This window comes from Telmatherina bonti, assembly GCF_933228915.1.
Source record: "Telmatherina bonti genome assembly, chromosome: 23".
Lineage (NCBI taxonomy): Eukaryota > Metazoa > Chordata > Actinopteri > Atheriniformes > Telmatherinidae > Telmatherina > Telmatherina bonti.
In genome coordinates, this window is record NC_136632.1 from 10,771,726 (window position 1) to 10,793,818 (window position 22,093).

At 37.5% G+C, this 22,093-nt stretch overlaps 2 protein-coding genes across 8 annotated transcripts; both read left to right on the top strand.

Moving 5' to 3' along the window:
• Positions 1-944: 944 nt before the first annotated feature.
• cpsf6 (cleavage and polyadenylation specific factor 6) lies at positions 945-18,652 on the top strand. 6 transcript variants are annotated; one of them, XM_079263064.1, is made up of 11 exons: positions 945-1,027; positions 2,403-2,612; positions 2,746-2,849; positions 3,151-3,296; positions 3,541-3,714; positions 4,858-4,965; positions 5,680-6,175; positions 6,287-6,402; positions 7,473-7,623; positions 7,720-7,918; positions 18,532-18,652. In XM_079263064.1, the coding sequence occupies exons 1-10, from the start codon at positions 968-970 to the stop codon at positions 7,904-7,906; spliced, it is 1,752 nt and encodes a 583-aa protein (XP_079119190.1). In that variant the 5' UTR covers positions 945-967; the 3' UTR covers positions 7,907-7,918; positions 18,532-18,652. The 6 variants fall into 6 exon arrangements, with proteins under 6 accessions (XP_079119190.1, XP_079119191.1, XP_079119192.1 ...); XM_079263065.1 differs by lacking the exon at positions 18,532-18,652 and adding an exon at positions 8,172-17,283; XM_079263066.1 differs by lacking the exon at positions 18,532-18,652 and adding an exon at positions 8,459-17,283.
• On the top strand, positions 18,128-20,090 carry yeats4 (YEATS domain containing 4). 2 transcript variants are annotated; one of them, XM_079263072.1, is made up of 7 exons: positions 18,128-18,332; positions 18,532-18,651; positions 18,747-18,813; positions 18,946-19,040; positions 19,191-19,280; positions 19,424-19,511; positions 19,680-20,090. In XM_079263072.1, the coding sequence occupies exons 1-7, from the start codon at positions 18,282-18,284 to the stop codon at positions 19,847-19,849; spliced, it is 681 nt and encodes a 226-aa protein (XP_079119198.1). In that variant the 5' UTR covers positions 18,128-18,281; the 3' UTR covers positions 19,850-20,090. The 2 variants fall into 2 exon arrangements, with proteins under 2 accessions (XP_079119198.1, XP_079119199.1); XM_079263073.1 differs by lacking the exon at positions 18,128-18,332 and adding an exon at positions 18,379-18,433.
• The last annotated feature ends 2,003 nt before the right edge of the window (positions 20,091-22,093 follow it).

Below are 22,093 nucleotides of genomic sequence, written 5' to 3' on the forward strand. Positions count from 1 at the left end.
CCAAATTCACTCAAGCTCACCAAAATTGGACAATAAAAGATTAGGAAAATGTTGCCTAGTCTGATGAGTCTCAGCTTAAGCTGCTACAATATGTATCTATTCTGCCATCTATTAGATTCAGGCTACTGCTGGTAGTGTTGGAGGTATTTTTGTGACACAATTTTGGACTCTTAGTAAGTGTGTCACACTAACTAAGCATAGTTTATATGTCGCAGCCTGTCTAACTATTGTTGCTTACGATGTCCATTCCTTTATAAACACAGTGTAGCATCTTCTGTTGGCTACTTTCAGCAGAATAATGCACTATACAGCAAAACTCAAATCATCTCCTCTTGAACATGATACTGAAATTACTGTACTCTGATGGTCTATACAGTCACAGATCTCAACCCAATAGAGCAACTTTGGATATGTGACAAATCTGCAGCAACTGTGTGAAGCCGTGGCCCAATATTTCTGAGGAATGTCTTCAACATCTTGCTGAATCCATGCAACAAAGAATGAGGGTAGTTCTGAAGCCAAAATAGGGTCCAATCTGGTACTAGGAGGTTTTATCTTATAAAATTGTTTATCTTAAATCAAAGTAGGAAGTATAATTCATGAAAAACCTTGAATGAGTTCAATATAAGACTTAATTGTTAAAATTCTTACGTCAATTACATGTAATATGGTTTTATTATTGTTCCTCAAAATACATCTATGCCTTTTTCCCATTTTCTTTTCTTTTTGTCATTCTTTTTCTTTATCTGTTTGGTGACTGTGTATCTTTAACACAGTGGTTGAAAAGAATACCGTTTTTTGCTCTATGTAGTGTTGTGAACACGTTTATTGTGAGTCAAGGCGACCAGACTTGTGGTGAGTGAGGGCGGCCGGCAGGGAGCGCTTGTATCCGCTCTGTGCTTCATTGTTTGGGCTCCGCGGTGTTGCTCTGCACCGTCGGGCGGACGGAGCGACGGAGCAGAGGAAAATGGCGGACGGCGCAGATCAAATAGATATATACGCCGAAATTGAGGAGGAATTTAACCAGGTATTTAACTTCTATTCGCAACAACTTTGTTTATGGCAATATTTTCGTGCAGTTCTGTAACCTTCTGGTAACATTTACAATCTTATAATAAAGTGCTTTGATGGCCAAGCAAGCTTCGTTTGCATCAAGGCCTTCCCACCATGCTGCAACCCTACACCTCAGCAAGCGCAGAACGGCGTTTCCTTCGTTGTCTGTGAACATTGAAAAGACTGTTAATTATATACACATACGTATTCGTGTAGGGATGTGTTTCTCCGATTATATATGAATATGTGACTTTTAAAATAGTATATCAGACCTCCGCATGGTTTCTATGGCGGGCTAATAAGCCAAATAAACGCAGTTTCTGCAGCTAGCTGGCCTAAGCTAACCACGCAGCTATTCAGGTGGTTGTGCTCAACAAGTCAAATGTTTTAAAAGATTGTGTTCGCACAGTATTGGTTAAACTGAGATTAGGTTTATACCTTTTAAATGGACCGTGTCAGAAATAGTAAATATGTGAAAAAGGGACGCATTTACTTCGCCAAAGTAGCTAACCTCTAGAAACTAGCATGTAGCATTAATGTGCTTGCGCGGTAGACGTTTTCTCGCCCAACACACGCCCCTTTTGTTAGCTTCTCTTTTAAAAGTATTTCGAAGAGACTGAATTTACTGTATTTCTTTCTTACTGGGGGTTATATACTATTCCCGTAGTTATCAAAACACCCTACAGACACGAGTTGCTTTGTGTATTGATGGAAGTCTGCATGGAGAGAGCTAGCTCTAGCCGAACTAGCAAATACAATGTCAAAAGATTAAACGAAAGTATTTCAATCCTCAGTAAAGCCAAATATCTCTTTAAGATTCAAGCACTACATATTTTATGCTGTTCTCCTTTATTGCCTTGTCTGTATTACTGTGTAGGAATATGGGATGATTTGCAGTAAATATGTGAATGAGAACTTGAAGTGTGCTTAAAGGATGCACAACAGCCATAGCTGGATTATGTGTCTGATTGTATAATTGTGTTGGTGTGTACAGGTTTATAAGCCACAGTTCATTGAGGGTATTTGGATTTACTTTTTTTTTTTTTGGTCTTTGTGTTGTCTTAAATCAATTGTTTTTTGGTTGGAAACAATTATTTGGTTATTTTTCTCTTTATGAAACAGGGTGTTAAATGTTAAATATTTTCTTTATCATAAAAGAATAAACAAAAAACAACATACTATGACCATTGTATGCAGTGTGTGTTGGTTCCCTTAATTTATGGGTATCCAATGATAAATGTTGTACTTACATGTACATCAGTTACATCTGTCTTCAGGTCACATGTACATTATTGATCTTGTCACAATGTGTTCAAATATCTGACTCAGTGGCTGCTGTCTTTCAACAGGAAGTGGAGTACCCAGTCCATGAACAGATCGACTTGTATGATGATGTAATATCACCATCAGCCAATAATGGAGATGCTCCAGAAGACCGTGACTACCTGGATACGCTGCCTCCACCAGGTGGCTCAGAGGGAGGAAAGAGTGCCCCACCCAACGTTGTATACACTTACACGGGCAAAAGGATTGCCTTGTATATAGGAAACCTCACATGGGTGTGTATCAGCCATCCAAGCAGATTCCCAAAATAAATTCAGACTTAGATTTGTAGTGAAAATAAACATATACATGTTAAATTATCGTAAATATTGGTCATTCATTATGTGTTTTTTTTTCTTCTTTATACAGTGGACAACAGATGAGGACCTGACAGAAGCTATCCGGTCAATAGGCATCACAGATGTTCTGGAGATCAAGTTCTTTGAAAACCGGGCCAATGGCCAGTCAAAAGGGTACGGTCATTTTTATTTTTATGTGGCATGATTTAAATAAGTTAGAGTTGGGGGTGTTGAACTTGATCTAGCAGCACAATTATGTTAAGTCTGCTCTTATGTATACTGATAGAAGCACTTGACTTTAATGCAGATGGCACAGATGTATTTTCCTAAAGCAGCACTTTTCTGCATGTCATTTGTGAATCAAATGCACTTTAATACAAATTTGCTTCCCCAAGGCTCAAGTGGTCAATGTGAGATTATCCCCGCTTCATAAATGTGACTGTATGTTTTCTGCTTTCCTGCTGATCTTCTTCAGGTTTGCCCTTGTGTGTGTTGGCTCAGAGGCATCATCCAGAAAATTAATGGAACTGTTGTCAAAGAGGGAGCTCCATGGTCAAAATCCCATTGTCACGCCATGCAATAAACAATCCCTCAGCCAGTTTGAGATGCAGTCACGTAAAAGTAAGTGGTGCAGGTCCACTCTTTGTATCTGTATGTTTTTATTATTTTAAAAGTTCATTTAACCAGCAGACACAATCTGTTAGAATTAAACATTGTAATATAATAGATTATGACAGCTGAAGTCAAAATATGTTGGGCTTTGTCATGCAGCTGCTGCTTGTGCCTAAGTGTGTGCATCCATTTTATTTATATAGAAGTGTAAATTTGTGTCTTTCTCTGTTTTGTTTCTTTTTTTCCCCCACAGGTACCCAATCAGGTCAGATGTCTGGAGAAGGTAAAGCTGGTCCTCCTGGTACAGGTCCCCGTGGTGGTTTCCCCATGTCTGGTCGGGGAAGAGGCAGGTTCCCAGGACCTCCTGGTCCTGGAGATCGCTTCCCTGGTCCTGTAGGGCCCGGAGGTCCACCACCACACTTCCCTGGTTAGTTTTATACTGATTGGTGGTTGAGCTGGAACAGTATTGACTCTTCAGGTGCTTTCTGTTTAGTGTTAAATTATCTTTTTGTTTGTTTGTTTGTTTGTTTGTTTTTTTTGTTTTGTTTTTGGGAGGGCGGGTGGGGTGTAAATATTATGTAAAGAATATGATGATCACAAAAAATTGAAAAATAAGTTGCAGTAGAGGGTTTTGATGGTCTTGTCGTACCAGGACCCCAAGGTCGTGTTAAAAGTGATTTTTTTTTTTTTTCTGACCCAGTTTTTATTCACCTTAAAAAGAATTATTTTGATTTTGTATAATTTACTTTTATTTGTGAAAGGTTTTTAATCATACATCTGTTCCGAGTTAAGTCATCTGCCAGTTTTAGTACAAGAAGTTATTTGATGAAAGATGTGTTATGAAAGCATACATGTCATTAATTACAGTGTAAGAATGTTATAACATAAACTATGATGTTAATGGGGCACTTGGGGTTTGATGTGTGATGTTTGCTAGTTTCCTATTTAACAACATATTGGAAGTTGAAATAATCATTTAATTTAGATGTTTTGACAGTTGCCTTGAAAACTTTGCTTAATCGAAATTCTGCTTTTAGTTTGGTTGTGTTGCTCTGTTAGCGCAGCCCCAAGCATTGCTTCTTCTTGCACCTGCATGGTATCAAGACTGGTCTTCTGCAATGTGCTTCTAGAGTGATATTTATTTCTCACTTGGCAGCCTTTTTGTCTTTGCTTGTTCTCTTTTCATCTGGTTTGTTTTTTATTTTCCCTCTTCACCTCCAGTTGAACAAATCCTTACTCTGCTGCAGTCTTTTGCTTGCTGGCATTATCCACCATCTTTCCCTGACAAGCAGTTTGCTTAAAGCTAAACTGGTCAAGCCACCAACCTTACACTTTTAAAGACATTGGATTGGCTGCCATGCTTAAGGAATAGGAGAGAATGAAGTAGTCTTTTTTTTTTTTTTTTTTTTTTTTCTTTTTTTTTCTATTGCCCTCCATCCCGCCCTTCTCACATCTCTTATTTTCCTTAGTGGCTGGTGCCCCACCCCACTGGGCTGCGTCAGGCCTTTAGTTAGAACCAGGAATTTCACAGAGGGAAGAGTTGTGATTGGTTTGCTTTCTTCCCCATTAGGCTCGGGGATCAGACCAGATCTGGTTGGGCACCAAGATGGCCCTCTGATGGATATGTGTTTCAGTCCCTTCCCGCCGGGGGGCAGGAACGGGAGCTGGCATAGCAGAGGTGAAACACCTCGACTGATCTGATTGAATTTCGTATCTAATGCCTCAGATTTTGATTAAAGAAGTAATTGTTTACTGTCATAGACATTTGAGTTTTATCGCTTAGCTTTCTTTCTTTCTTTTTTTTATTATTTAACTTTGTTACTGTCAAATAATTTATTCCCTACACAGATTTTTTTATCAGCAACTATATCCTATTTTAAGAAGTTCAGTTGTACATTTGCCAGAAAAGACTTGTGGGACTCTTTCCACTCTAAGGCAGTGTACCCTCTTGTTTAAGTGATGAGGCAGAAGAGTCCACTTTAAGTGTGTAGTTGCAGAGAAGACCCTGCAAGAAACTGCTCCAGCTGTATTTCCTCATCTGGTCTGCTGCCTTGATATTTAATTTTTAACATTATTTTGTACCTTTATTTTGTAGCATCGGCTTGCTTATTTTCTGTCTTTGTCATTGTACCTGCTTTGAGTTCCCACAACCAACATCATGCTGTATCTGTATGAAGGATACAGTGAAATGACAGACTACTGACAATGGTAGAGCCATGCAAGCATGTGCGAAATGTATATGAATCTGTCAATTGTGTGTCAGTGATTTTGGCAACAAACTAATGTTTTCGTTTTAATATTCTGGGGGGAGTTTTGTTGATGCAGCTTAAATTCAGCATAACAAAGTTAAAATATTTTCATGTTTTTCTGTCTTGATTCTTGTTGTTCCCAGGGATGCAAGGTCCTCCACGACCTCCTCCTGGTCCCCCTGGTCCCCCTGGCCCTCCTGGACCACCACCTCCTGGTCAGGGCCTTCCCCCTCCTCTAGCAGGTCCTCCAAATCGTGGTGACAGGCCACCTCCCCCTGTTCTTTTCCCTGGTCAGTTTGGCCAGCCACCGCTTGGACCTCTTCCTCCAGGCCCACCTCCTCCAGGTTATGGCCCTCCCCCTGGTCCCCCACCTCCCCAACAGGGCCCACCTCCTCCAGGACCCTTCCCCCCTCGTCCTCCAGGCCCTATTGGTCCCCCAATGGCTTTGGCTCCTCCTCCACATATGCCAGGTCCCCCACCTGGTGGTCCACCACCAGCTCCTCATGTGAACCCTGCCTTCTTCCCCCCACCCGGCAACAACAGTATGCCCCCTAATGACAGCCGAGGCCCCCCAGGGCCAAACGATCCATATGGCCGCCCACCACCATATGAGAGAGGAGACTATGGTCCAGGAGGCAGGTAAGAGCAGTTCCAGTAGAACCTAAAAGTAAATTGTTTGTTTCTCATGTGTTTCGTTCATTTTCTAATGGTTTGCATGAATAACTGATGTTGTTATTGGTGAATTTATAGAGAGATGGAGTCATCACGGACCCCTCTGAGTGAGGCAGAATTTGAAGAGATCATGAACAGGAACAGAGCCATCTCCTCCAGTGCCATTTCTCGGGCTGTGTCTGATGCCAGTGCAGGTAACACACGTACCATTTTGTTCCAGTGTTTCCAGTCTAATGTAGGTGGTCCTAAAAATATTATTTATTAATTTTAATTTCATACCGGCAGCCAAAGTATTGCCATCCAAAGTATTTACATAGATAGACCTGGTTTTTATGAGATGCTCCGCTGCAAAGATTGCTTCAGTTTTGCATGTGAAAAGAAACTTCATCCAGTTTGTCCAAGTTTAATACTTATAAACACTTCTCTAATGATTCAGGCCAAAGTCAGTCCTTGGGGGCCGCTGTCCTAAAAGTTTTGGATGTATCCCTGTTCCAACACACCTGGCTTCCATTAAACAGATCCCACAGCCTATGAAGTCCTCCACAATGACTGATTAATTTAAGTCAGGTGTGCTGGAGTGAGGGTACATGGAAATTCTGCAGGTTTGTCGAGGACCGGGGCTGGATATTCCTGATTAAGGCAAAAACTTCCTTTGACAGTTTATTTGGGATGGGATGTAAAAGTGAAGTTGGTGGCGTTTTGGGGGAAAAAAATCCAAAGAGTGAATGAGTTGGAAAATTATTAACAAGGTTGATTAGAATAAGACATGTAAATAAACAAGTGAATACAAGAAGAACAAAGTGTTTAATGGTTGCAACCGGGAAAGCCGGTGAGAAGACCCAATCTGTCTGTCTTTTTAAACCAGTCTTTGGATAGAGTGACTCCAGGAAGATGATATGAAGTGTCGCCATCCTTGAGATAACTTGAGATTTGGTTCTTACACATCATCATTGTCCATATCTTGTACAGATCCTTTCCTGGGGTCAGGTTGCCCCAGACGAGCAATGTCGAGTTTTAGATTCAGATAGCACAACCAGAGCTTGTGGAGTATGAAAATAATGATGCTGAGCATATTAAAAGATGCATACAATTAAGAACAGTAAATGAGAGAAAATAAACTATAATTTCTTCTGTATGTAGGGATGTAACACAATTCCTTTGACAAGCACATTTAAATAGCTGTAATAAAAATGTCTAAAATGAATGACAAGTGGTGATACTGAAGATAAACGAGACTGTAATGCAACCTTTTGTTTTCTTTTAGCTGATTATGGCAGCGCTATAGAGACTTTGGTGACAGCCATTAGTCTAATAAAGCAGTCCAAAGTCTCAGCAGATGACCGCTGTAAGGTCCTCATCAGTTCGCTGCAGGACTGTCTTCATGGTATTGAGTCAAAAAGCTATGGCTCTGCAAGGTAAGGCCTTTTGAGTAAGATGCTTAAACTCTTCACAGGCTGTTATTTATCTACAGCAAACCCAACTTTATGGTTTGTCTCATTTGTCTCAATCAGGCGAGAACGTTCCAGGGAACGAGACCATAGCCGGTCTCGGGAAAAGAGTCGGAGACACAAATCCCGCAGTCGTGACAGGCACGAGGATTATTACAGAGAGCGCAGTCGTGAACGTGATCGCCATCGTGAGAGGGACCGGGATCGAGATCGTGAAAGAGAAAGAGAGAGGGAATATCGCCACCGCTAGCAGAGAAAGAAGGTGAGTACAACTTTTTTGTTTGTATTTTCTGCCTCTTTTCTCTATTGTTAAGTTTGTTAGGACTGGATTGGGAAAAAAATTTAGGGTGAAGCCAGCCTGACCTGCATGGAAGAAGAGGAAAACAAAGATCTGATTTTGGAGTCTTTTCTGAATGCTCACTCCTTCTTTTCTTAATTGGATATAGCATCACTTAAGATGCCAACATAACAAACCAATCCTGCTAGAAGCTGTGACACACATCGTCTTCTTACAGTAGATGCTGTTGTCAAAATTAAAAATCATTTGGAAGGAGAGAAGTGGGGGTAAGCAAAAGAAAGCTTTTAAAACTCATTCCTCTGGTGTCAGGTAGGTAAAAGGTAAGTAAGTCTTTTAATATATAATGTGATGGATCATGTGTATACTGTCTCGGACTCTGTATGTAAACACAATATTTTGCTGTGCTGCATATTGCAGCTTTTGTTGGAACTGTACAGTTCTCTGAAAAATAGGAAGAACTGATTGTTGCTGAAAAACAAACTTTGTGTTTTTATACTTTTTTAGTAAATGGGCTTCAGCACCTGGTGGATTAAAAATTTTACTGGTCAGTTTCTCATTTGTGAACTGTAATGCACATGTGCATGTTAATTAAATAGACTGTTAATTGTTCATGAACTTATAATTTATAATTGTCTCATCAGAAAAACTTTCTGATACATTATTTATGCTCTTAAAATATCAGTTTGTATTAAATGAATCAGAACTGTGTGTTTTGCCAGCAGCTATAGCTGATGAGGGAATGTGGAGCAATTTTCTGGCTTAAATATCTAGACTGACTGGTGGATAGCCATTTCAATAGATGTTACTCCTTACTGTGCCTTAGTGTGTAGTATCGTTGATCTGACACCTTTTTCATGGATTGCTAAGAGTTGTATGTACGGCTTCATCTTTTGTACACTGTTAAGTATGAATTGAGCATTTGACACGGTTTGTTTGTTTAGCTTGGATTGGATTTTTATAGTGGATACACAAAAACAGTTCATGTTCACCTGACTAGCAGAGAAATCATAATGTAAATGTTCCTTCAGTAGTAATGTTGTTCACTTATGTATATTTTAGATTAGTTGAATATAAACTGTCATAAATGAGAGAGGGTAATCCATATTTAAAAATGTTAATATCTAAATGGTGGATGCAAACATTATTACCATGTTATTACCATATGTTTGCATGTGAGTCTTGACGTTTTATTTCTGTTAAATTGACTGTTTCTATCATGTACCTCATTGTAAACATTGAGGTTTAGATGGAAAACATAAAAATGAATCATGTTTGTGTAATTTTTTTATGTTAGTGTGTTGCCCAAATTCTGGTTACTGCTCGCAATGTTGCTTATAAAGCTGTTTTAAGCAAAGATCTCAAACTCAAGTTGTTTAGCCTTGTATCCAAACATTTTGCTGTGTTTATCAAAAGACTTTGTTTAATTTTTGTTTTTCTCTTGTTTTGGGGTTTTTTTTTTGTTTGTTTGTTTATTTTTTTCCCCCAGAAACTTAAACATTTCTAAGTAAAACTTAATTCTGGATTCAGTTAATATTTAACTGTTAATATTTTTTAGTGAGGCTGCATCATTTAAGAATGAACGAATGAGTAAAAACGAACAAATAAACTGGAGGTCAAACATGTTCGCTTGTCACCAATCAGTGTTTTGCTGGCATTGATGTTTGAGTCATGTCATGAAGGAACACTAGGTAAATTATCAAATGCTACTTGTCACCAGCTTGTACATTTGTAGCACATTGTCGCTGTGTTGCTAATTACAATTATCTATTATATTCTGAGGCTGAGACTTGTTGGCGCTTGTCTGTCAGGGTTTTATAAATGATTGTGTGATCTTTGTGGGAAGATGTAGTTTTCCACTGTGTCTTGTGCATGGTGAATAACTGACTTAAGCACATTTTTGGAGCTGCAGCTGAAATGGTGTCTGTTTCAGATGTTGTTTTACTGGTGAAGAATCCAGATTTCTGTGTTCATGTATGTAAAGCAGTCTTTATAAAGTACAGCCCTGCAGTCACATGGGACCTTCAGCACCTCTGTACGGTTGTGCCAAACCCCAAATAATATTTCTCATGTTCTTAAATCAGCTTTCAGGTAAAAAAAAAAAAAAAAAATTCATTAACTCGAATCAAAATAATTGATTTTCCACACCAGAGCAGGAATTACGCTATATGTATTAGACACCTAAGTGATATTTTCAGTCTTTGTGTACCTGTTTTATCTGTACTGGAAAGCATTATTTGGGGTGGCTTGACTTGACAAATTGTTGAATTCTGAATAAAAGCAAAACCCAAAGATAATGTGACTTTGAAACTGTTTTGGCAATATGAAATTAATATTTATGCAGATTTTTAGCTCTTAGTGATCCCTGAGTTGATGTCATTTGTTCTAAGCAGCTGATCTTCTCAACACATTTTCATGGAAAATAAGACTTTGTGTCCACTAGGAACCTCTTGAAATAATGTTTTGAAAATCAGAAATTTGATTTTTTTTTTTTTTTTTAATACAATTTTGCTGTGGTGTTTTCAATGGAAAAGTTAAAATGGCAATCAAAGCTGTTTTCTCACAGGAAGCAGACATTACTCAAGAGATCTCGAGTGGACATAAGGCCCGGTGGCATTTAGTAATGTGTGATGCTTAAATGCATTTATGGGTTAATATTTGGCCAAAAAAAATGATGCAGTGTAAATTAAATAATCAAGTGGAGTTGGGCAAACATGTACTTGTCCAATTAGTCCATTTTTCATTGCGCCATGCCTTAAGACGTAGCATGCCAGAGCTGTACATCTGGAACAGCGCTCACTATTGCGTACATATCACATTATGTGGCGTGGTCATTTGTTGTGTCTAGATATGCATTTGCACTGTTTTATGTGTTCACATTATCATGAGAGAATTCAGTGTTTATTTCAAGCTGGGATTTCTTTCCCTGCTTGGTCTGCAGGCTTTTTCCAGGTGTGTATGTGCAGGAAATTACATTCTTAAAATATATTTGCCAGTGTCAAACCAGGGTTGAAGAGTTTTCCCTACAGGTTACAAACAAGCATTCGTAAGTAAAACTAGGAGTTAAAAAATTTAGTAGTTTCCATCAAATATACTAAGCAAAGAGAAAGGTACAGTTTTGAGGTTTAACTGTATTTAAGTATCTTTAAACCATTCAGATACTTCAAGTATTAGTTTCACAATTGATTGTTGTCACAGTAGGTTAGAAGCTAATTTTTTTCAGTTTGTCATTTGTTTTTTAAATCTCACAGCATGACAGTAAAGCCTATTACATACTCCACGAGAAGCAATAACATCGTTCTTGGTCTCAAGGCTGCAAAAACAAGACAAAAATTCTCTTTTTCAATCTGCTCAATTCAGACCCCACAAGAAGCTTCATCTGCAACATGGCTGGGATAACTGCTGGCAGTGGTGTCTGCTTTTATGTGCAATTAACCTGGTTATTTCATATTAGTCCGTGGCAGGCCGGGTTGTGCGTGCAGCTGGGCAAGTATGCTAACACAACATGTTGTAGACATTTTAATGCTTTTTCACCAACTTTATCAGTTTTATTAAAGCAATCCATTCAACCTGCCGTAGTCGTCTTCATGCTTTTTGTGTTAACCACGCCCACCTCAGATATCTGACCAATCAAACAAAACTTGTCACTAAAAGAAAGTTCTGCCAGCCCGATGTTGAACTGTCTTCAACCCAAGCGGCAACCTCTGGCAGTAAAAAGTAAAGCCTATGCGGAAGTGCATAAAACTGCAGTACCCTCTTCATCCACTAGGGGCTGGCTGCAAAACAGAGCGAATCCCTATAGACTCCCATGTTAAAAAGACAAACTTCACAACAGAAATAAACATGTTTACAGTCTGGTTCAAAAATCCATTTTTGGTTCATAGGTCAGGTTTACCTTCATGACAACTGTGGGGGGAGTGAATTTCTTTCTAACTCGCCCGTTTTAAAGTAATTAAAACTCGAAGTTCGGCATATTTAGAGGCGTGTCCTTTTGATTGACAGGTACCAATCTCCCGCTTCAAGTTAGAAGAACATAAAAAAAAAAACCATGGTTTTAAAAAGGTTATAAACGTGACTTAGCTTTTAGAACGCTTACCTCCGTTAGCTGGTTAGCTCTTAGCTACAGAAAGCTCGGAGTCCGCTCAATGTCAATCATCCACCATGGCGCTCACAGCCCCCCCCCCCCGCCCCGCCCCCGCCCCCTCTCAGCTCCACCTCTTTGCCCATATTTGTATTTTACTGGGTGAGACGATGCGCATGATGCTGCCAAGACGGCAATGGTAGGAACCGCCCACCGAGCATCAATTCAGCTCTTCAGAAACCTATGGGTGACGTCACGGAGGCTACGTCCATCTTTTTATATACAGTCTATGCTTCAACTGCTTATGTGAGGACAATAGTGACGTCATTTTCTTTTCTGGGCCTCAAGAACAAGAAAAATGTTCTCGCTTGGAGTATGTAGCAGGCTTAGCCGTATATTATTACTTGGAAAGCTAGGGAACGGTAAGTATGACATGTCACATACATATGTCCATTGTATGCAGTGTGAGCAGTGTATTATGTAGTTGGAAGAAAAATTGGTCGTCACCAAACTTTATGGACTACTTGACCCTGGTTTGGTGCAGATTTGTTTCAGTTTCATGCTGTATTCACAAAACATCAACACATTGAATCTCTTCTTTAATATTCCTTTAAATAATGCCCTTTTACTGTAATAGGACAGTTGTTGAGGTTACGGAGATTTAACTTGTCCCACTGAATCAATAGTAATGATTTTCCATGAGCTTGACTGCAGTGTCTCATGAAATATGACCAATGTGAGCGAAGCTATGTTTGGCTGCAGCCATCTACCATGTTAACTATTTCTATGGCTGAAAATTTAAATCCAACATAAATCTGAATATTTAATTTCACATCTGTACTTATTTGAGGTTTTATGCTGGAGGCCTAACTATTTGCCATGTGAGTCATGTAAAATAGAACCTTATTGGGGTTTAATTGAATTCTTTGAATTCAGAGTTAGAGATAATGAAATGACTTCATGTATCAAAACATTTACCATTTCATCTGAAAAATGTTATGTTACTGATGAAGGGTTCTTTGTCTTCTTCTAGATTTTCAGATCAGTTCTTTTTCTCCTTACTGATAGCATAATTTTAATAAAACATGGCCCCTAGTGTTCTGTACCTTGGATGACAAATTTCATCCAACCCTGTTGGCTGTTGTATCAGTTCACTTGTTCTGTCAGTGCATAAACTGCCTTATTCTTTGTTTTGTCCTTTATGTCCTTTTAGGAATATAGTCTGCAGGGAAAGGGGGGTTTTAGGACCAATTTAGTATTATTGTGGTATTTATCAGTGTGGGTAAAGGCTGACAACATTTAGCTCTGTGTATTGAGTCCATCTGAGCATTTATAATGTGATGGAAATATGATCACACTATTTAAATGACTGATAAACAAAACAGTCCGGTTTGCTCCAGATATGTGAGAAATAACTAAAGATAAAATGCCTTTAGAGCAGTCACATATGTAGAGAAAACTGCATGTCATTATGACACTGGTTAATTATGACTTACTAGGTGGGTGCATTGTAGACTTCAGAGGCCCAGTAAAAATGAGAAATCTTGAACGTGGAATAAATCTGTAGTGATTTTGCATATGTTAATGAGTCTGAAATGATTTTGTTCTGTTAATTTAGACTTGTTCACCATTGGAGCTCATTATATTTTTGTCAGTGATAAATTCAGCCAGTTGTGAAATAAATTATTCATTGAATTTAAAGTTTGCTAAAAACTGAGCCAGTTTACATGCACACTAAAACTGGGATTATTACCTGATTTCTGGGGTAATCAGATAATTCATAAGGAAACGTAGATTGCAAAACTTAACATTTTTAATCAGATAACAGCTGTTATAGGGTTGTGAGGACTAATAACACACCTAGATTTCTTCTCAATATCCACATGTCTTCATGGATGGATATCTGGTTTATTTAGTCTTTTTACATCTGCATGGGGCCTCATCACGTCCGTCCGAAATTAGGTTCTCGTTTTGTATGATCAAATTTGCATTTTTTTAAAATAGCTCTTGTTATCACTTTGTTTCCAGAAAGCCAATGATTTGAAAAACCCAATAATGTTGAAAAACTTATGGATGAAAAAGGTTTGTGAACAATCCAAGTAAAGCATCAACCTGCAAACTGTCAGTTTATTACCATTTACATTTACAGCTAATGCTAGCGCTGTGGGTATCGCCATGTTCAACGTAGACCAGATGGTTTGAAAATAACAGGAAGTGACAATGTTTGTAAAAACTCAAATCCACAAATGCAGTCTTTCACAAACTATTTCAGTTTCAGTAAAAATCCCAAATTCATTTGATGAATATAGTTTTGTCTGGAAAACTCCTGAAATTAGCATAGAACCCCCGGTTCGGGAAAGGCAGCAGATTATGTAGAAAAGGATTTTTTGAATGAGACATTATTGCTATTCTGATTACTCCCAGATGTCTGATTTTAATGGTCATGTAAACAGGCTCACTATCAACAACCCTTGTAAAGAAATGCCAAAAATCTTTTGTCCCAAGTCTGAAAATATCCGTTTAAGCTTTTTATGTATGTCAGAGTCCTACATGTAACCTGTCAACATCTGTACTGCACATGCATAACATTAAATTTCATGTTTTACTACTGGCAGAAGGTATTCTTTAGGACATTCATAAGTAAATATTTTCCTATGTGTGTATTTCATATTAACATCTTGGACACTTTTCAACAGAAATGTGCATGTTATGTTTGTCATTGTGCTGAGGTTGGGAGCAAAACGCAGTCAGCTGAGTGAGCAGGTGTTTGTTTTCCTGAAAGGGAATTCTAACATTTATTTACCAAATTTTCACACACATCTTTCTGACCACTTCCAGTCCCACTGTAAGACTCGTATGATCGACCACCTGATGACTCGGCATGACGGTGAATTGAACCCAGCCTTGATGTACACCGTTGTGTAGATGTAGAAGTTTTAATGAGTGGGGGGAGTGTTTACTCTTGGGCTGGCTCGAAACCAAACACCACCCTTCGTTTTGACACCTTTCAGCTAACGAGGATCAAGGATGGAAGGAAGGAAAAGGAGGAATGTTTTCAGTGCACCACCACCAACCCCCCTCCATCCCGCTCACCTTGCATGACCAGACAGGACTACAGCCAGCATCTCTTCCTCCACCCCCTTCCATTTCTCTTATCTCCTTCTCCACCCATCCTTCTCTCTGTCTGTTGTCTGCCTCAGCAGTGGATGGAGGACCGTGATCTGTGTAAGGCTTTGTTGTCCAAACTTTAATGCTCATGATAACTAAAGATGAAAGAAACTTTCCAAACAGCTTTCCTTTTTTTTTTTCTTTTTTTTTATGTGTTTTATTTGAAACGAAGAGTATGTGTGACGCTTCTTTTTTGGCAAAGAAACAATAAAAAGGCCATGCGATCCCACAATAGACACAAACATTACATCTTTGTTTTGGCTCGCTGCACTGTGTACATTAAGTTTAGAGTAGTTTTTATAGGGTACATGTTTGGTGTTTCCCCTGCCCCCCCCCCCCCCCCAATATTCTCATTTATTCTTTTCATGGTTACTATGTTTGTAAATGTCTCCTTTTGAAATAAAAACTAGATGATGTTGTAATAAAAATGTTAACTGAGGTACACTTTGCATTTGGTGAATTCCTCTACATGTTTAGTTCATTTATATTAAATGTATATTTTGGACAGAATGTTTTTCACTCTTATTAGGCACTTTTTAGCTGTTTTGTATAAATTTTTTTCCTTTAAGTGGATAAGCTTTTACAAGGTAAGACAAATATCAGGATTGTATTAAATTTTTTTCATGTCTCTTGGTGAGTAACTGGAAAAAAACTTTATTTAAATGTAAATGTAAGAACATTTTGGGCAATTGTTTCCTAAAGATGGTAAATGACAGCCAACATGCTGCTCCTCACAAAGTGGCTTCTGACATGTCGTTCATGTGTTCCTACACTGAACAGTCGTTACCACAGTAAGACGTAAACAAACTGTTTGTGGTGTGTGGTTTCATGCACATAAAAACATTGTTATATTAAATGTGTTAGGACTGTTTTCTCATCGGAAATTTCTAATTTGTAAAAAGTAAGAAAAAAAAGGGTAAATATGCGGCAACATTATTAACTCAGTTACATGGATTGCAGGACTTTTTTTTTTCCTTCCACCTGTCGTTTAAATGTCTTGCATGTTTGTCACTTTGTTTATGCAAAACTTCCAGTTGGTTGAAAAGATGCCAACAACTTTAATGTTTTCACGGTTGGAGACCGAAAGTGTCAACACAGGTTAACAATATTTGGCTCATAAAGTTTAAGAGATTAATTTGAAGTGTGAAACCATACAAGGTTTTTAATTTGACTACATAGATATGAAAGAAAATGGTTGTCAAAATTTAGTGGTGAAACAGTGCATCTTATGTTCATTTTATCATTTAATCTTAGACTAGATGTGCATAAATGAAATTAAGTGTAAATCACTAACAAAGCTGATTTTTTGCCAAACAGAATGAGGCAAGCTAACACTTTGCTTTTTGTCTGTGTTACTGTTTTATTTGCTGGATATTGATTATTACTGTAAAAATTACTCATTTTACTCCATGTGAGTTTTAATTCATGGCCATAAACTTTAACAATATTGAGCTTTGAAATGAGGAAAATGAAATGTGTAAACCCAGTTACTGAAACTCGATGTAGCAATTTCATTTGAAGAAATTTGCAGCTTTAGAACTTTTATAAATTCCTCATAATTAATTTGCCTGAGTATTGTGCATTGGATGTTTATCCATTTGCTCATGTAAACTGTGAAAGTAATTCTGTGCAAGCTTCTGTCTGCAGGGCTGAAGGTAAGTGTTTCAGATCTGCATCCTCAACAAGCATAAGAAGTCCAGATGATTCCTTTGGTTCCCTAATAAGGCACTTGACTGCACAAGGAGTTGGGAACTTTTTAGAATACTGCTTTACATTGATAGGATTATAGGATTATATGTCAAGTAATAATTTGCAAATCCTCAATTTTGTTATTGGAAAAGAGGATATACCATGCCAATCTTTTACTTGTATCGTTTCAGGAATTGGGGAGAGAACTTGAAATTTCAGGCATTGCAAAAACCTCTCAGAATTCCCCAGGGAAGAGCAGGCCTTTTTTTCTGGGTTGCATAATCTTAAAAGCATTGTACAAACGTCTGTACAGTAATGGGGTGTTTTGGAGTTTGCTATTGATAATTGGAAATATTTAATAAATGTGCCTTCAGTGAAGGGGATCTCGTAGGTGCACGGCAGTTTTAAATAAAATTCTCTTAAATTGCTTTTGGTTTTCTTTTGCTTCATTTAAAAATTTGCCTGGTGTGCTAGAAATTCAGTTGGTTTTTTTTTAAAGTTGTTTGGAGGTCAAAGTTTACTGTGTGTGTATATATATATATGTGTGTATGTATGTATATATATATATATATATATATATATATATAAATGTATATATATGTATATATATATAAATGTATATATATGTATATATATATAAATGTATATATATGTGTATATATATATAAATGTATATATATGTATATATATATAGAGAGAGAGAGAGAAGTTATTGAGATCACCTAACATGAAAGTAGTTAGAAGAAAGTCTGATGTGGCAAATGTCTTAAGGAAATAAATCTGATATGATCTGCAATTCATTTTTGCTTCCTCGCTCTCCGGGTTTTTATAGTATCCGGTTTAATGAAAACCTGGCGCAGTGTGTAGATTATACCGTTCTGGGAGCTTGAGGCAAACGAAGGTCCAACAATCAAAATGTGGAATAGATCTTGTTTTCCAGTCCTATTAAACATTAATATTTTAGTCAAACTGATAACATGATCAGGTCTGGATCATGTATTTTTTTTAAGGGAAAATAAAGCCTAAACCTTGTCATGCTTGACGTATTATATAGTGTTAATCAATAATAATAGATTGAATTTGAGGGAAGAATTTATATGCTTGAGTTGGATCTAAGAATTCGGTTCCGATAGGGAAAAAAAGATTAATAAGAGAACATGTTTAAAATCGTGGCGGAACTTTCTGTTGGTCTGTGTTTTTGCCACGGAAGAATAAAACTGATGAACTGCGAACTTCCGGCGACAGAATGCTAAGCACAATAAAATGAAAATCCTCCGTGTTTAAAACTTTCAAAGCTTAAATGGCAGGTCCAATAGTAGCAAATAAACACGTTGGGACGATACTGTTTTAGCGTGCACTCAGCATTCAACCCGAATCTTTCTGTGGTCTACTATGTTCAAAAAGATGAGTGAATTTGGTCCAGATTCCGGGGGGCGCGTTAAGGTAACGTAGCCTCTATCCAGAGTATTCAGTTAAATTTCCCGGTTGAAAAAGCTCGAGTTGAACAATTCATTCAAGTAAAACTACCGATGCAAATGAACGTGGTTGGTAATTGTGTTTTTGTTACGTATTTGCGGTTATATTGAGGTAACGACCATTTTTAATTATTCTTTTTCCCCTCCCAATGCCTGTTTTATTCCAGGGAGTGACGATAGTGAAGCCTATTGTCTTTGGAAATGTTGCTCGTTACTTTGGGAAGAAGAGAGAAGAAGATGGACACACACACCAATGGTCTGTTTACGTGAAGCCGTACAGAAATGAGGTAAACTCAGAAGTAACCTCGCTCTACTTGATCCAGACCCAGTTCACTATTTCAAACCTGCTGTTATGTGTAAATACATTAAACATTTCTCACAGGACATGTCGGCCTATGTGAAGAAGATCCAGTTCAAGCTGCATGAGAGCTATGGCAACCCATTACGAGGTTAGTTAATCTGTGTTGAAAGCTTTATCAGACGAAGTGATTTATATTTTCATTGCATGGAAAAGTTGTTATATGACACATTAAATAGAAACAAAAAAACATGTATCAGCCTGTCTGGTTTTGTCTCTTCAGTGGTCACGAAGCCTCCATATGAGATTACAGAGACGGGCTGGGGAGAGTTTGAGATCATCATCAAGATTTTCTTCATTGATCCCAATGAGAGACCAGTATGATCTGTAAAAAGTAGCCACAATAAACGCTGTCTGGAAGTCTCTATAATGCCAGACCGTAGGAGGGTGGGGTTTGGGTAAAGTACATTAACCAAGCTTTTTGAAACTCATCTTTAAGTGTATATATTTGTATTGTTTGTTTTTAAGGTGACTTTGTACCATCTGTTGAAGCTGTTCCAGTCAGATTCCAGTGCCATGCCTAAGAAGACAGTTGTCTCTGAATTCTATGATGAAATGGTACGCGTCCTCTAACAAGTTTGTATGGATCCAAAAACAATATTTTATTTATTTTTTATTTCTTAATGTCACTAGATGATAAAGTACAGTAGACATTCTTTTCTGAAATATGTTACCATATGGACCTGATTTCTTTTTTCCAGATCTTTCAGGATCCTACTGCCATGATGCAGCAGTTGCTGACTACATCAAGACAACTTACACTGGGAGCATACAAGCATGAGACCGAGTGTATGTACTTGCATAATGTAACTGTGTGTATATGTTGTTTTTACTTAGTTGCAATTTGACCACAGTGACCCACATAAAGAAAATTTTTCTGGCGCTATGTGACAAAGCATTCACATTAGTCGAGGCTGCCTCTTCATGTTCCTTCATGCATTGTTGTTCCTTCTGCAGTTGGTGAGCTTGAGCAGAAGACAAAGGAGAAGATGGAAGTTGCAAAAAAGAGAACAAGTCAGGAGATTATAGAGCTGAAAGACAAACTGAAAGCCAGCAGAGAAAACATCAACCACTTGAAGGGAGAAATCAGGAAGCTGGAAGAGGATGGAGATCATAAGGAGCACTGAAAGATGTACAAATACACACAGAAATATAGATGTCTTCTTTCAGACAAAAGTTTAGTTAGTAGGTTGGTGGTTTGAGTTAGAACGCCATTACAAACACAAGCAAAGTACTTTTTTTTGTAACTTTTTCTCATCAGTTACAACACACCGGAAGTAGAGTAAATTTATTGTCAGTAATGATAAGTGTACATCTGCAGATGCAGTGTTTATCATAACAGGGAAGTTTCCATATAATTGTTTTCATTGTGAATTGCCTTTTTTTTTTTACTGATGATTTTTATATAAACATTTTATAAAGCATTACTTTTGTCTGTTTTTATGCTGAAAATGTTTAGGTTTGATGGCACGTTTTAGACAAGTGGTTCCTCAAAGCTAACAATACGAGTGTGAGTAAGAAAAGAAAGCTAGTACAACTTTTAAAATGGCTTAACATGAAGGTGAAAAAAAACTTGTAACATTAGAAGCAAGCATGTCAATCATCTGCGTAATATGTAAATTCAATTTCAATTCAAATTTTATTCATGTAGCACATTTAACCTCTGTTGACCAAAGTGCTGAACAAGATTAAAATCAAATTAAAAGGGTTTATTCCAAATGGTAAAAATGCTTTAAAACACAGGGGAAAGACACAGGTAAAAACTTTTTAGGTAAGGTAAAACAAGAAACCTCGCACAAGGCTAAATAGTACAAAACCTAATACTTTTGAAGCTGGACATGAACAGTCAACCAAGATCAGAGAACCTCACAAGTCTGGCAGGAGTATCAGGAGTTGGGCATTAAAAAATTATTGTTTGAAGATTTTTTTAAAAGATCTTACATTTGACTGAAATTTAGCGTAGTGAAATTATAATTGGAGTAATCTGGAGTATTAATGGGCAGCAATTTATGATGGGTGTGAGAGTTTTGATTTAGAGCAGACTAAAGAGTTGCAGTCACCTTTGCTTAATTATAGCTGAGCATAATGTAATTTTGAATGATTAAATATAGTTTATGGAAATAACCAATTTAATACTACTATTTTAATGAACAAGTTGTCTTTCTTTTCACAGTTACTTAATCTTTGATCACATTAGAAAACAAAGGTATTTTACTTCATGCATTTGATTTGTAGAGCACTTTTCAAGCCACACAGACAACTTTATTACATGAAAACAAGAATACAAAGTGCAATGTATTTAAAAAAAAAAAAAATCTACTTGAGAAGCCCATTTAATACAAAGCAATACACAATAAACACCTATGGTCTTTAAAAGCAGCTCTAAAAAGATGGATTTTGAATACTGTTGATCAGTGCAGGGCCACAGTCATTTTGGAGAGACAGACGTGGGAGAAACATCTGATAAAAGCTTCGTCCCAGAAGTCCCATTATAACTTTGTTTGGTGAAATTAGGAGAAATATCTTTTACTTGATATTATTTTGGTGATTTGGACTCCTTCATACATGTGTAGAATTTTTAAAAATTTAAATAAAAACTATCGATAAATGATTAATTATTTATACAATGGCGCTTTTCGGGTTTAAAATAAACATCAGTTTTAGTCATTAGCATTAGGAAGCTGTGCTTTTAACGCCATTTTCATTTGTAGTTTTCTAACTTAATTTAAACTTGTTAAAAAACACAAAATAATCAGATTTCTGTTTGTACGTAAAGGCAACCTGACAGGAAGTACAAACAGCATTTTCTAGCCAGACCTCGAAACAGTCGTACACGTGTAACTTTGTATCCTCTGGCTGTTTTCTGAGTTAAAACTGCTCATAAAGTATGTTCAAGTACAGTAAAGTAGAATGGAAACGCTGTTATTCAAGTCTGTGCAGTTATTTATTTATAGGTGTCAGTTAAACACGGGCTTTTCACGAAAGAGTTCAGCGAGTTTCCCTTTACTAAATTCTCTCCCACACAGGTGGAGAAATTTCAGGTAAGTTATGTTACACCTGGTATAAAGACACTCATCAAAAGCTGATAAATACGTGCTTATTTTCCGTTTTGTCCTCAGAAGTTTTCAAATACAGTTAAAGTTTGGGGTTTTGTTTTTTTCCCCTCTCATTTCTTTGTGTTTTTAATGCATTTTCCTCACCATAGCAAGTGGTGTTAGTGGTATAAATACAGATTATTGATATTATTTAAGTACATTAATTGTTTTCCAGATGGATTTAACCTTCAGCCTGTAATTGAGTAAAAGCCCCTGCAGCCTTAACCAGAGTTTGCAGGTCTGTCACGTGATCAAAGCTTTAGCACCGACGTCAGA

Coding starts and splice junctions, on each gene's coding strand:
- cpsf6 (XM_079263064.1), top strand. CDS start 968: ATGGCGGACGGCGCAGATCAAATAGATATATACGCCGAAATTGAGGAG. Junction 1,028..2,402: donor TTGAGGAGGAATTTAACCAG/GTATTTAACTTC, acceptor GTCTTTCAACAG/GAAGTGGAGTACCCAGTCCA. Junction 2,850..3,150: donor GCCAATGGCCAGTCAAAAGG/GTACGGTCATTT, acceptor GATCTTCTTCAG/GTTTGCCCTTGTGTGTGTTG.
- yeats4 (XM_079263072.1), top strand. CDS start 18,282: ATGTTCAAAAAGATGAGTGAATTTGGTCCAGATTCCGGGGGGCGCGTT. Junction 19,041..19,190: donor TTGATCCCAATGAGAGACCA/GTATGATCTGTA, acceptor TTTGTTTTTAAG/GTGACTTTGTACCATCTGTT. Junction 19,512..19,679: donor ATACAAGCATGAGACCGAGT/GTATGTACTTGC, acceptor TTCCTTCTGCAG/TTGGTGAGCTTGAGCAGAAG.